The sequence below is a fragment of the Ascidiella aspersa genome, chromosome 6 (assembly GCF_963924565.1).
Source record: "Ascidiella aspersa chromosome 6, kaAscAspe10.2, whole genome shotgun sequence".
NCBI classification, from domain to species: domain Eukaryota; kingdom Metazoa; phylum Chordata; class Ascidiacea; order Phlebobranchia; family Ascidiidae; genus Ascidiella; species Ascidiella aspersa.
In genome coordinates, this window is record NC_139452.1 from 24512522 (window position 1) to 24528383 (window position 15862).

Consider the following 15862-nt stretch of genomic DNA (forward strand, 5'->3'; position numbering starts at 1 on the left):
GGTAATTAGCAAAGAGACATATCACGAACTGGCAAAGGCACCAATTATAAACAGCAATATCTCACCTATCGGGGGCGTTCTTGGCGTTGGTGACGCCTTCCTTGGGTGTCGATGACGTAGTCTCGGGCACAGTGACGTCACTACGTCGCGAGTCCCACTTGTAGGGGTCGAAGCAGTCGGCGTTGGTGCTGATTGGCTGGAAATCGGCGCACATGCGGTCGCGGTTGATCGAGCCGTCGTTGATCTGCGTGTGACGTAACAAAGGCCTGATAAACTTGTTGCCGTTTAAATTTAGCTTATTGAGAACTGGGCGTTTTCCTTTGCATAAGATGACTTTTTTATCACTTTTCAACCGATACCGACACGCGATTTTTTTACAATTTTGTCAACCGATACCGATTTTTTTGTATACCTGGGAAATGTTCAAAATTCGAATAAATTAAAAATTAAATCCAAATACTGTTTTAGTTTGTATACACTTATATATTATCAAACTATTATTTTGCATATTAACTTGGGTGATGCTAAAACCCTTTTTTTATCGGTAAATCGATATATCGGCCTATTTCTAGACAAAAGAGGAAGCAACACATCAAATGACAAGAAATGGACATTTATTTTAAACCGCAAAAATAAAGAAAACATGTTTTCTCATTGAAACTCTTGAATAGCGTTTTCTCTCTCAAGTCTAAACAGAAAAGTGCCACAGTCGACTATAGTTTGAGATTGTCAACACGGAGGGGTCAATCGAGTCGTCTAAGCGAGGATTAGCGGATGGGCGAAAAAAAATGTTGGACTCGAAATTCCGCACACCTAGCACACACTCGCAAAAAAATAGTGGTGCCACCAAACACGACGCGACAAGGTAAACAGTCGAAAGCCGTCGCGTCCAAGGCCGAATTTGGCCTGGTCTTACGCAAAAGGTCGAATTTCAAAGCGAAAGGTGATTTGCCAGGCTACGGAATTTGCGGTTGGCGGGGGCTTACTCATCGAAAATGACTGCTAAATAAAAGGCGTTTTTTTGCAGGCGCCGCGGCATGCACACCGCCACGTAGACAGGCCATTTCCATGTTTTTGCCACGCTCTGTTAATGAGAAACGTTCAAGGTCAGTTTTCGACCCGGGATTACGGTTTTTGCGTGCGTTACTGCTGGTTTGTTGTGTTGTTGGGGTGCAGCAACCCAAAAAACAGGAAATGTCTGACAAAAAAATCACCTGGGCGAAATATTTCTCAACTCGCACGGCTGCAACATTTTAACGGATTTTGAACGTTTTTTGCGTAATTCGATATTGCGGTTTTGCAGTCTATGTAGAAAAATCGGCTTGGTTTCCCAAATGCAATTTGTTTTTTGGCGATGGCTCCTTTAATTGATTGACAGCCGAAGTTTGTGTACGCGTGCGGAAAATTAGGAGAAACGTCTGGTTAATCACAGGAATTCTTGCATGTACTGTCCAAGTGCTCATAAAAATAGAATTTATCGCCACAAAAAAAATTTTTGAGCGAAATTGGACTAATTTAGCCACTATATGTAGGCTCACCACTTGCGCATTTACGGTAACTGCCCGCAATGAGTAAAAATAAAAAAAAACGGCAACTGGGTAAGTTGCAACATATCAACTCTTCGAACCCTAAAAAATACGATATTCTAAGGGGAGAAAAAAACTCTCTTAAGTAGAATTTGGACAACAAGACAAAAATTTATCAATTTTTTTTTCAATTGTGAAGTGCGTCGTGGTCAAAGCTCGATTTATTTTTATAAAAAAATTCAAACGTAAAAAAAGATTTCCTTACTTACGTGACCAAATAAAGCTCAATTACGATTAAAAGTAACTGGTAGCAACCCACCTGAACGCCATAGTCGAAGTCGCAGGCCATAGTGCGTGCCTCCGACTCGGCCATGGTTATGGCGCCACTGCTTGCATTGCTATGGGCCGTTTCGCACTGGACCAGGCTGAGCAGGTTCTTGTAGCTGTCGTTGGCACTGATCGACACCTTGGAACGCTGTTGGAAAGAAACAGGCGTTATAGTTTAGCGTCGCGAGTTTCGATCATTAGTTGAAGCCAATGAGTTGACTCGTTGGCCGATGACAATGGCTTAGTCATGTGTGTTTATTGGTGAAATGACTGGATGAATTGCCATCCGCGGCTTCTATAGGTGGCGTAGCAGATATGGCAGCGATGTTTTATCAATAACTCGAAGGATAAACACAACTCAACACAATCTCTAGGGGCGTGTGGTTGATGTATGGTTGTTTCTTGACTAGCTCCTATCTGAGCCTGTGTAGTTCATTTGGTAGAGTGGCGGGAGGTTGTGAGTTCGAACCTCACTGCAGGATAGTTGATTTTCTAGCCTGCCCTGCTTGTATCATAGATCGACGGGGTTACGGGTTCGAATCCTTTTAAAAGTACTTTATAATTGGTTTATTTTAAAGCCGACAAATCAAGGCTGTATAAAATAAAAACAGTTGTAGGGTAGACCCCTAAAAACTTTTTTAATTAAAATATGACACCCCCACGTCATTTTAAAGGTAGTCAGGGTTATTTCAAGACATTTTTAAGCAAGATAAAATTGGATCACTAGACATGTTTCAAAGTAGTTCGAAGACAAGACAGTTTAAAAGCATGGATAAAACAATAACAAGGAGTTGAAAAGTTAGTTTTGCAAAACTCAAGCTGGACAATTCAAAATACCTTTAAAGAATTCTTTTCAACGACTTTTGAAACGTATAGGTTTGTTTAAAAACCTTTCAATACGCAAATCAATCGGATGAGTTTGAAAGAATTGCAAAGATCCAAAGGCTGCGTCAACCCTGCTAGTTCCCTATTCTTACATGTCAAGAACGCGCTATACTCAACAAAAAAATACGCGGCCACTCGATAAAAAAGGCGCGGACCACCACACTATTCGGCCCGCGGCCCCGAATCACGGTCGCGAAGGCATATCTTACATAACAACAAGGATCGGACAGTTCAAAAACAAATCATCGGTCGATCGCGTGTCGTTTTCGTCCAGATTCGAGCCGCAAAGTGACGCATTTTGCGGGCGACCAGCTAACCGAGGCCCGCTTAATCTGGATCGAGGGCGTAGCGAAATTAACTCGATCATCTAAAACCGCGCCAATCTCGGCCGTGCATCGAGCCAGTGTATATAGTAGGCACGCCTTGTTTATTGCGCGACAGCGTCAGGCAAATAAATAGGCACGAGCGCCGGGCGGAAATTAAATCGCGACTCGGAAAAGGATAATAATGTTTGCGATTATTTTTTCTCGTCTATGGTTGAAATGGAAAGCTAAACACGGATCTGTTCAAAATCTACAGTAGAAAAAGAGTGGCCCAAATAAACGATAAAAGATTCATTATTTTATTTGCATACGTGTCGGCAAGTGCTTATGCCGTCTTCAGTTCGGTAAAATGAGATGGAGATAAACGGGGTAACACTAATTTACGGAATGATGAATGGTCGGAGTGGTCGGAACGCTCACAGTAGTATTATTAAATATAATAACACTTGACCCACCTACACCCAAACGCTAACCCCCACCCTAACCCAAATATTGTGCGTTGGTTTAATAATTATTTTAACGGGGTAACACTTAAATTTTGAGCGTTCCGACCATTCATCATTCCGTAAATTAGTATTATCCGATAAACGCGAATCATAATAAAGACACAGAATATTTTATCATTTATTTGGCCATTCTTTTTCTACTGAAGATGGTTGAAATGTTTTGGGATGCAATTTAAAACCAAATTTTGTTAAAATTTTTAATTGAACAACAATTTATCAAGCTCACTACAGTTTTTATTGCATAGTTATATATATTTCCTTCGTATAGCGAAAATTAAGTTAATCCTGCGGGCAAATTGTTTTTCTGGGCGGCGGCTCGATTGGTTGTTGTTCACGCAGCTTCTGTGCAAGTTTGTGATATGCCGAGGCGGCGCTCAATTTCTTGGAAATTTTCAATTCAAATATTCGGCGGTTGTTAATCTGCGTGCCAGGTGCACGCCTATGATTTTGGTTTGAGATTTTTTTGAAGGAAAAACGCATGTGGGTGTCAATGCCGTATAGGACTGCTGTATAACCATAATAGCTAAATATTTGAATTTTTTTACGATATGGGTTTCGACGCACATATTGCACTGAAAAGTTTTTTTCTCAAACGTTATTGTAAGCTTTTTCATTTTAATTAAAAAAATCGCCCGGCTCAAAGTAGATGAAAAATATACTATTGATGGACGATTTGCAAACAGTTTTACCCTAGTTTTCAACGCTAGGTGAAAAATCTTCCAATTTTTTTTACACTATTTAGCAACTTTTTTAAACTTGATAGCGTTTTTGCAACGATCCTCATAATTTATTCACCACATTTTTTTCGTATTACCCTCAATTTTTTGTTCCAAAAAACCCCACTTAACTTGCACAATTCAGAAAACCTTGAAACTCTTCGCAATTTGTTTTGGCCGTAAAACAAGTTCAGAAATTAGGAGAGCCAGATTCTTCAAGGAATTACGAAAAAAATGAACAAAAAACAAAACCAGTCTTACCGATCCATTTTCTTCGGCGCTGGTGTCCGCGGTCTGCTGTTCTGAGCTCGTCTGCGGACTGTTCGTTACCGACGTGGCATTTTGCAGCATTTCCTGAGCGGCACAGTAGAAAAGAGACAAGTTGAAATGGGCTTTGACTTTCTTATTACGTCTTACTACAACCTCCAACCATTATGTTCCAAAATCTAAACGTTTTTTTGCCCAAATATTTATTTGACATTTAATAAAATTGTTTCGAGGATATCTCTTCTAATTTGAAGTCATTGACGTTACTGAATTGCAAGGGTGATGCGATAGTTTTTATACATTTAGTTAGCACCAGCAAAATTAGGAGCTATCATTTATGTCAGTATGACAAGGTAAATTAAAAAAAAATATATAGGCGACTTTAATCCTGTGCAAAGCTTCATGAAATGACAATCGGGAGAATGCAAGACCTACATTATTTTTTAAGATTCGACTTTAAACCAGACAAGGATATCTCCACAAAAACTCGCCGCCGCCGTAATTATTGCTTAAGCTCGCCGAGCAAACCCGGCTTAGAACAAAAATATGTTTTTAAGAGTCTGTGATCGCGATTAATGACGTCATCGTAGTTTTCTCCCAAAAATTTTAACTCCGAGTTAAACTCGAAACCGGAAATTAGTGGTTAGGATGTTTACACAGTCGAGCGTTCTATTAACTCAGTGTTGGACTTGACGGACCTTAACAAGACAAGGCCCCAGTTAGATGTAGTATTTAAAGCCTATACAATTAGGCAGCATTTTGTGATCTGCTCAATTCTTCTGTATGGGCGCTGCCATTCATTCTACGTAAAATATATCGCTTTCGTTTCACAAATGTCACAAAAACTGTTGAAAGAAAACTATCAGTTCGAAATTAAAGCACTAGTAATATTGACCTAAAATCACAACTCCTAAAAGCACGTTTAAAAGAAAATCTAGCGCTTTCACAATTGTTTATTAACAGTAAAAACGGTAGTGTCGACGCTATCAAATATTACAAGAAAACATCTTGTAAAAAAAATTTAGGCTGTGCCTAGTCTATTCATTTCGCACGAAAACCTCTCCTATTAGATGACGATTGCTTAAATCAGGGGTGTCCAACTCAAACATGCCGACGTGCCAATTTTTATCTTATAACTTCTTCCCGTGCCAAAGTTTAGCAACTATTTTTTTTTCTAGTATTAAAAGCGCTTTTATAAAAAAAATAAAAACAATATAGTGTTATAATATCAAAAGTAATTGTTTGTTGTCGTGATTGCTGCGATTGTTTGTATTGTGAATAAACAATGACAATTGGCTGTATAACAAATTTAGCTGTTTTGATAATTGGCTGTATTTTTTTTTTTGGGGGGGGGCGTGCCATTTTTTTATTACGTCGGGTGCCACATGTTGGACACCCCTGGCTTAAATAAATTCGAAAGCGAGTAAATTTGGCCCGGAAACCGCCGTGTCTTTGGCGCAGACAGAAAGGGTATTGCGTTGCCCAGTGCGGCTATAAAACCTCGCCTTTCACGATGGAATGCAAACCGCCGATCAAACACTTCAGATCGCGGACATGATAGCGAAACACTCGGGCCCGTATAGTCGGAATTGCATAGTGGTGCCTTTCGAAAAAATCCAGATTGTCGATATCGCTGACACGATCCCAACAACATACGACAATGAAAATAAACATATAACGGGATTTTTTTGTGGAATGCATAGCGATGGGTTTGGGTCTTGTGGTTCGCGTTTTATTAGATTGAACGTCGATTAGGTCACATGCAACATGCGTGTTTGCAGTTCGATATTAGCAGGTGAGTGTTGGGGGTGGCAAGTTCAAATCCCGCACGAATTAGATGTTATACGTCGATAGCAGAAAAACGCCATTGCATTTAAAATTTCGAGCGATTTTGAGACACAAATGGTTTTGTGGAATTTTTTTGACAATTTTCGATTACCAAAACCTTGAGAATAATGTAGTTTAGCACAAGTGCGTTTCGACTGAGCTTCGGACGCATTACAGACACTATCCCGGCTTTCACTGGAAAATAAGTCTACAACGTCAAATATAATAGCCTAATCGTCGCCTATAATTCATTGGAAAGTAAACCGTTAAAATCATGAACGCTGCGGGTTGCTTTGATGGTAATTAATGGTTAGCATGGTAAACAAAAGTTTTATCGGACATCCCTAAAAGTGGCCTATGTCAAAATGTACTTAGGTGACAGTTACAACAGAATCGACGTGATATTAATCTTTGAATGAAACTAATTTTCCCGACTTAAACCATACTTAGTGCTTCGCGATGTCAAGAAAAATAAAATCCTGTATATTAACCTGATACTCATGCAGCGAGTGGTCTTCGAAAATATCGAGTAACGGTATAGGAATAGAATGTCAAGTATCGGCCATTATTATAGTTTTCGACTTAAGCCTTTTAAAAAACATTATAAATATTAACCTGGTACTCTTGAAGCGAGTGGTCTTCGATTTCGTCTTCGAGTCGGAACGGGTTCGAGCAAACGGGTTCATCACAAGAGTTACCGTACGAGGAGAGGTAGGGATGCATCAAGGCGTCGGAGGCCGTGACCCGGTCCGTCGGGTCAAAGGTCAGCAGCTGGCGGAGCAGGTTGACCCCTGAAACGAAACAAGGTTACAGGTTGTAGTTGTGGTTGTTTTTGCAGTTTATTGTTGCACACCTGCACACATGAATGAGTGGGGAAAGAGATTTTGAAGTTTAGTGGATTTTTGGTCGTTTACAGTCTGACATTTTTTTTATAAAATGGTGCTATTTATCTATAAAATTGTAGTTAGAAAAATCCAAGTGTTGAGTAAAGCGAAAAAAAGTTAAAAAATGAAATAAGGTTGACGCTAGTGGAAATACAGACAAAAGTGCCAACTTTCTGCTGCAATTGCAAAATTTATAAAAGGCACTCAATATAGCAGGAAATTTAACGTGGAAGTGGCTATTCACACGGAAACCAAAAGTAGTTCAAATCGACATATAATCACTAACGGGTGTAAGCGTAAAAAAGCGATCAGGTCAGATAGCCACTTTCATTTAATTCCCCCAATCCCCCAAAAAAATAATAAAACAGGCACTGTATGCACGCATCAAAGGACAGCATTGAGCGGGTTGCTTGCACGCATTCTACAACGCTGCTTCCCATCTGACGTTTCCTGCCCTGCTACTAATTACGCTGCGAGCTTACGCTTTGCCCTTGGGGTTTTATTTAGGATTGCGGCGATTGGCGCGTTTCGACCTTAAAGAAAGTTCAGCAAGCGTTTAGCACACCTTAACTGCCAGTGTTCTGATGGCCTGACTTGAGTGCAAATATGAGTCAATATTTTTATAAATGACTTGACCTAAAAGTCGTTTACGTAAATGACTCGACTTGGCTGAAGTATTTTGAGTGAAATGACTTGACCTGACTTTAATATTTGGGAAAAATTACTTTTGGAAGTGTTTTGAATTGCATACAATTTTGGTAAAATTTGGGTAATTGTTTGAATTTTACACTTAAAACAGTTTTGGTGGGTATTGATGTTCCTCTTTGACACTATGAAGAGAGTTAAAAATTGATCTATATACATTATTATCAGCCAATACAGATTATAATTGCAATATTTCAACAAAATTCTGTTTTAAACGAAAAAAAGTAGCGAACCAATCGAGTGTACGAGGGAACAGGCAAGATTTTTTTCGCAGTTTTAATTCGCATTTAACGAGCGCACGATTTTTGGGCCGTTTCTCCGACTAATATGATCAAGTAAACGTCGCTGATTTTTCCCAGAAAACGGAGTGAAGAAAATAAAGTTACGTAACAGGCTTAGTGTTTACTTAACCGGGTGTAACTGCAGGATTATGCAACAGCCAGGTGTCAAGGTTAGGTTGTTAAACGGGAGGTGGCCACTAAACAAACACTAATAGCGACTTGCACTTCAATTTGAACTGAATAGTTTTGAAACAGCTTTGCTCTGCACGTTTTTTAACCGCCATAAATCAAATAGTTTCCCCCCAAAAAAAAATCTGACAAAACTGGTGGTTATAGCATAAAAGTATATGCTTAAAAAAGAAAAAAAAGGTACTCATATGACAGGGTTGCCACACAAATTTACGGAAAACATTTTGAACATAATTTGAAAAAAAGTATAAATGCCTTGGTTAGCACAATTAAAAATGGTTTTAACCATTAAACAGGCAAAACCTTTAGGTTTTAGGGTTTTTTTTAATTGTTTTTTACTGGAACTTCTAAACACATTACTTAGCTGCATATCAAATAATTTTAAAGACTATTCGAAGATTTTGGGAAAAACATAAGGTTTTTCGAAGACTTTGCAATATATAAATCAATTTAAAGACACTCAAAGACTGGAACCCTGTCGATGTATTTAAACGATAATAAAACCTTGGCAGTTTAACGTATAGCTATAATTAGTGTCAAGGCCAATCGAGCCCTTTTAAGATTCCATAGCTCCGATGGTCTATTTTTACACGTGAAAACTCCAAGGCGACCGCCGAATGTATTGGCGCGCTATGGGCCTAATTAACTATAGGTCGCTAATCCTCGCGCTGGGCCGCCGCGTCACAATGCGATTGTGACGTAAGGATGGGGGCCGCGCGAGGTCGACGCCCAAGTTCGAAAGAATGGCTGGTGGCTCGTTGAAAGTTGGTTTTCTTAGAAAGAGGCGGGATTGTTAGTGACAGGGCGCAGGCGGATTAGCGAAGAGATGATTGTACAGTTGGCGTGGCTCATTTAAAACGAGCACCTGGGATTTGTTGGTTCACTTATAGGCGGGATATGCGTCTACATTAAACAACAATCCGGGCTTCTTCAATTTTTTAACTGGACGAGTTATATATGGCCACGGTTTTTTTTTAACATGATAAGCGTGAATATAGAATTACAGATGTCCGGTCCGATAGCAGACATTTTATTCCGACATTGATAATAAAAAGTATCAAAAAGATAAAATTCAATACTAAGTTACATCATAACAATGCCCAGAAACGCCATATAGAGAAAATTAAAACGTTTTAAGGCAGCTTTTTCTCCGCTATTAAAATTGCTTTAGCGTATAAGTCTAGTGAGGTCAAGTCGCTACGTTACAATTTTGTGCGTTTGATCGTGGCTGAAATTCATATTATAATTTGGTATCTGACGAGTACCGATACTACAACTTGGCGGCGGCATCGGGTATCGGCTCTGCTATTAACATACGTTTTTAAAAGCGCTTTCGTCGCTTTTTCGTTTCAAACCGACGACCGCTTTTCTTAAATTGCACGAAAAAACGCAATTTAAACAATAGGTGACCGTAAATGGCTTCACAACTTCGTTAATTCGTGATTTTGGTTAGCATACGAAGACATCGAATATTTTTAGGTTGTGCTGTTACTTTTGTAATATTATTGCCAGTCAGTTAAATAAGGGGCGGTTTATTGTGGGTTTGAGACTGTTTTCGCGGAAAACAGAGGTCGTCATCAATAAATCATGGGGTAATTTCGCTGAACAAAGGACTTTTTCGTACAGTGTATAGTGTATGAAAGGTGCGAGTATGTTCTGCAAATTTAATACACCAAAGCATAACATATAGACATATAATCATAAAAATGTAATTATCGGAAAGACGGTCTTGTATATCCCTGAAGTTAAGCATCCTGCCAAACGTGTAAAAATGTGAAATTCCACAAAAAATGCTGTGTTAAAGTTGGAAAAAAATCTTTATACGTTTTCAACATCAAAAAAAAAAAGTTTAACTTAAATGTTGAAATAAGCATATATACAAATATATAAACGCTTTCTCATTTAAAGTTTTGCGCGCAATCAAATCGACTTCACAACGAGATCCTAAGTTTTTGTTCGTGCTTTAAAACCAAGCAAAATACTCGAAGAAAAAATCTCACCCATTATGGAGGTCTTTGGCACCAGGTCGTCAAGGGGTATTGGGGGCAGGCCGGCGTTGTCCCGGTGGCCCATGGCGCCGTGGAACCGACAGCAGTCACTCTGGTCGCAAGCGGCGTCAAGCACACTTTTCCAGCAGGCTGCTGTCACAGAGACCGAGGCCAGGATGAGATCAAGCTGACCGTTCACGTTGTCACTCTTGAACACTGGCTGGCCTGGTGTAGGGAAAAAGAGAAGTTTATTGTATTTGGACGACGACCAAGCATTGGGCCTATTGTTTCGAAAATAATTGTACTCTTTAAACGGAACGAAATGAGGTGATTTTTACTATAACCACAGGCTATGCTAACTGTGTCAATATGAGCAAATTAATATTTGTCATTCAAAATCATGTAGGAACAAATTACAACAAAGCTAAGGTGATTGTAAAATAATTAAAAGTGATTATAGTCCTAAGTCCAGTTTGCGGACTCGCGACTCGTCGGAGTTGGACTCGGGACTCGACTGATTCGGTTTGTTTTGATGGATTCGGACTCGGGACTATAGTAAGACCACGTAAGACCATTCTTAACCCATGGGTCGTCGCTTGATGTCATTGGTCGCCGCCTGCAGTAGTTTATGCGGTTCGATTTGTGGAGATCGGTGCTGGGCAAGATGTCGGCACTTGACAGAGTCGGTTTATTAAGCTGTAGTTGAACTCGGGACTCAAATAGAGAATTGAAGGTTCAGACTACAGCGACACCAGACTATAGGTAAAACTAACCGAGTTCCGAGTCCGACGTGCGCGGTACCAAAACACATTTGAATAAACTACACAAGGGTCGGTTCGAATATGAATTGTGCAGCGATGGCACAAAATTATTTTTTTTTCAAGGAAGCGAAACTGACTTGCACTCCACTGCCTTCCCTAAAGGTTTTCAAAATAATCGTTATCAATGCCTGGAAATAATCAGCGGCTGAGTCTTTTGTCAATTCACGCCGCCAACTATATTAACGACCGGGTGACATCATCGTTTTATAAAAACGAAACAAAGCAAAGGGTTGCAGTCAGTAAATTAAAGGCGATCGATCATGGCTGCCGCGTCATTGTTTTTTCTTCGTCAACACGTTGACCCGCGGAACGCGAACTGGCCAATAACAGGTCACAAGGTCAAAGGTCGGCGGGAGCTTTCCGGGGGTCAACGGACTGAGAATTGTTTTTCAACCCTTGCTTCTCCAAAGTACACGTTTTCGATAGAATTAGAGTGATTTTGATTTTTTTTCAATAACGCTGTGTAGGTTGTGGCCTTGTTTTCGTACAGTTTTTTTGTGGTCGTTTCAGTTAAAATCCAATTTATGTTTTTACTTTAAAAATAAACCCGAAAATTTAGCAACAACCCTACCAAACATTCCTTTACTTGTCAATAATCGGCTGAAACACACACAAGCGGTATTAATTAATTATCTGATTAGTCGGCTGTATTGACCAAGTGATTTAAACGAGCATAACAGTGTTATTTGAAAAACGAGACCTTTTCGTAAACTAATAAAAAAAAAAGTCTAAACGGTTTTAAAGCGGCAAAAAGTGGGAAAAACAGACTGCCCTTGGTGTAAACACTCCAGGGGCCATAACAGACTCTTAAAATTGGCCTTTAAGTCTCGATTTTATCCGTCCTCATTAGCATACTGGGTCGCAATTAGGTGACTACGCATAAACTACTGCCCGATCCAAAGCGACCGAGGGGGTGTGTCCGTGGAAGCCGCAGACCACTTTTGGGATTTCAGTCGAATTTGTGAAACCGCGGAAAATGTGACCTTTTAGGCAACAGATTGTTGTCACAGGAGAAGCGAAACCAATCGATTTAAATTAAACAACAATTTGAATCCTTTTTGTTACCAGTTAATTTCAGAGCTATTTCTCAAAACCAAACTTGAGAAAAAAAACTGAGCATTTTTGCAAATCTAAATCCGCGCAAGTGTCCTAAAAAAACGCAACAAGAATATCAAAGCCAAATACAGAAGTAGGTACCAATTTGAACGTTTCGAATAACTCTTTATTCATTTTCAACATTTAATATTCTTATTACGTCTTACTACAACCTCCAACCATCATGCTCCAAATGTCCTAAAAAAATTCTAAAATTTGTTTTAGCCAATTTCCGGTAAAAATAATCCGTATTTAAAACTGACCCGCACGCATTTCCTAAAAACGCCGCTAAACACCGGTTCGATCCGGTCAGCGGGTCACAAACTTTGACCTCCGGGTCAAGGCCGGTGCTTAGCGGCGCGGTCGAAGTAAGCACGACAGGAATTTGACCTCGCAGGCGTTTCGCCGGTCGTTTTTCGAGCAAAAGTTCGTGATAGGGTGGTACAATTTGACGGGTTCGTCTCTCAAGAGCTGACGGCGCGCTGAGTCGAAATTGCCGCCTCGGTGTGGCCGAGTAGAGTGGGCCACGTTTTCGCGGTGAAGTTTTGGATTTTTGCGGCCTCGCCAACCGTAATTTTGGGCATGTTGTCACACGGCATGATGTGAAATTAAAACTTGTTGTTTTGTTGTTTTCGAAGCACCGGCTTTGGTAACTTTTCAAGCAAAGAAAATACATTTTTTTGCAGTCGTTTATCGTCAAACTAAATAGCGGGTGAATATATATATATCGTTTTGTTTTTTAAAACCTTTAGGTTGAAGGGAAAAAGAGTAGAGTTGTGCTCAACTGCGCTGGCATCATCTATAGAATGAATTTTCGTCTAATGAACTCAAATTGTAGGACATGATAAATTGAAGGCGACTGTTTTATGAGATTTGCTTTATTACCGACATTTTGAAGATTATTTGCTTTCCGTATGAGTCACTGTCAAGGCGGCGATTTTATTAAACAGTCAAGTTTGCCAATCTCGCCAACTTATTAAACTTTGGGCAGTTAGGCCTCCGCCAGTTAAAAGTGGCACACCACTCTTTCGTGCGCATAACACAAGCGGAAGTTTTTTTCGCGCACGTAAGGTTTCTCGAAACTCTACTGTTTATAATTGATCAAAGTCAATTTTTATGCAACGCAGGAGGCCAAGCTATGTAGGGGAAAGGGGCCTAGAATCGCAAGTAACGTATAACGGATACGTGACATCGGCGTTTTTATTAAAGCAAAGCGAAACAAAGGGGCTGTTGTTAAGGCGAAATAACTCCCGTAACTGTTGTCTTTGCGTCAATACGTCGCGGCAACGAGCGGTCGAATAAAGCTGATTGCTTAACCGGGCTGCAGCGCTTATTAACCAGCGGGAGCGCGAATTCTTATTGGTAAAAAAACATAGGCATTGTGAGGTAAACTGTGTGTGTGGATGTGCAAGGTAAATATTGCGTGGCATTAAAACCTTTTTTATATTTCTTTAGCAACAGTTTTGATATTGGGGTATTGTATTCAGACGGGCCAAAAGAACTTCAAAACCTTTTTTGCCTAGGTCTATATTTCTAAACAGCGGATTTGATATTGGGGCATTTAGACGGGTCCATGAAATTTAAAACCTGCGATCTATTGGAATTTAAAAAACCTATTTTTGCCTATGTCTATATACTAAACAGCAGTTTTTAATTCGGGTATATAGTCCACAAATTTAAAACTTCACTCCATTGAAATTTCAAACCTTTTTTTTTACCCCATGTCTATATTTCTAAACAGCAGTTTTGATATTGGGGTATATAGTTTCGAAATTTAAAGCCTGTGCTCTATTGAAATTCAAAACCTTTTTTCGCTATGTCTATATTTCTTAACAGCGGTTTTAAACATAAAAGCGGCAAAACGGTTTAAAAAAACAGGCCGCGAAACGGAAAATTTTAAACAGTTTATCGGGTCTTCCGCGAAAAGGTATAGCGGGCGAGTTGAAAAGGTTATACAGCGTAAAAGCGTGGGACGTGGGTGCATGCAGCTGGTGAACCTTTGCCGTATCTGGCCGAAACTGGCGCGACTAAACAAGTCGGTTTGCCTTGAACCAAGCAAGGCGGTTCGAAATGGCGCGGATTTAAACGTCGGATTATTACTGCTGTTGACGTTTACGGTCTACGAGTGAACGAGAGTTGTAGCAGATGCAGTTTGTTTACAATAGGTGGCAATCGGCATAAAGAACGACAATCTAAATCCTTGTGTTCGTTGATTTAGATTAAACCAAGTGCATGGTTTAATCTTCATTATTGACGTACAACCAGAATCGTTTGTTTTCACGATTCAGATTCAGTTATCCGAAAGAAAAATTTTAATTTCATTGATTTACCGCGGCTCAGGCGGATAAACAAATACGCGGCTATACGCGATGAACAGTTTAAATAACAATACAGTTGTGCCTTATATTTGTTTTGTGCTGCAAAGTCAGCCGTACCAGTCTCGGGCAAAGTTATGTAACGGCGGTGATGGAAAGGACCCGCAGAAAAACTTGCGCTTCCACCTGCGCTATAAACCCACAGGGCGCCCGCCCTTTAGAGAGTAAAGTTTCTGAACCTGCCTGGTAACCTTTTGACGAGTCAGTGTAAATATGTATTTTAGGTAATTGAGGTAATTTTGGGACATTCGCTCCTGCATTTTCTGTTGCGAACGCGCAATTCTAAAAGTTTAAGGTTGTTTTAGACGCATATGGACAAGAAATAGTAGACTTTTTTTTTCTACATTTTTCTGATATCACATAACAGATTGGACTACGTTGAAAATAAATAAAGAGTATTCGAAAGTGCAAAATGATATCTACTATTGTATGGGCTTTGACATTCTCATTACGTCTATACAAACTCCAATCATTATGCTCCAAAGATTGGACAACGTTGCGCAAACTTCTACAAGCAGTTTTTCGAGCTTTATCGCCGGAACCGCTTTGTTTGTGGCAAAAAAATGTGCAACATAAAAAAACGAAGTCCAGTGGCGGTCCGTGCCCAGCGCGACCTTGCCACGCCTCACGCGAGAGAGGCCAAAAATTCGCCAAATCGAAACCCAAAATCAAACAAATGCAGCGAACGCTAAAAGCAGTTGGTCCTAGATTCTAGAAGGTCGAGGTTGCGCAATAAAAAAAGCTGACTTAACTACCTTTATTTGTCTGTTGTGTTTCCACAGGTAACGACATGGAACGAACGTTGCTTCTATCGTAAATTTAAGAGACGTTTATTGCACTCGCGGGCACAGAGGTAACCCTGGTTCATAAACGCCCTCAAATCGTAGAGGTAACCCTGGGTCATAAACGCCCTCAAATCGTAGAGGTAACCCTGGGTCATAAACGCCGCCGATTGACTGAATTACGACTATTTTTCGATGTGGTTTCCGATGTCACCATGCGCACAAATCTTTTTTTTGACGACGGACGGATTTAACTATTTTAACGCGTCGCGTGCAATTGAGCTTACGTTGGTTACACCGCGATAAAGTTTGTTTGTCGATCAATTTGTGGCAAGGCATTAACGGCGGCCGATCACCCCAACGAG

The 15862-nt window shown here is 40.1% G+C and overlaps 1 protein-coding gene across 2 annotated transcripts in view; it reads right to left on the bottom strand.

The window, feature by feature from the left end:
* Nucleotides 1-15862, bottom strand: part of LOC146140942 (uncharacterized) — a 54745-nt gene that overhangs the window by 4963 nt on the left and 33920 nt on the right. The window contains exons 4-8 of one of the 2 annotated variants that reach the window (XM_083391073.1): nucleotides 10437-10649; nucleotides 6993-7168; nucleotides 4536-4637; nucleotides 1846-2001; nucleotides 66-244 (exon numbers count right to left, since the gene is read on the bottom strand). In XM_083391073.1, the coding sequence (XP_083247199.1) occupies nucleotides 66-244; nucleotides 1846-2001; nucleotides 4536-4637; nucleotides 6993-7168; nucleotides 10437-10649 (826 nt within the window). The remainder of the gene's footprint in view (nucleotides 1-65; nucleotides 245-1845; nucleotides 2002-4535; nucleotides 4638-6992; nucleotides 7169-10436; nucleotides 10650-15862) is intronic. The other variant, XM_083391074.1, reaches the window with a different exon arrangement.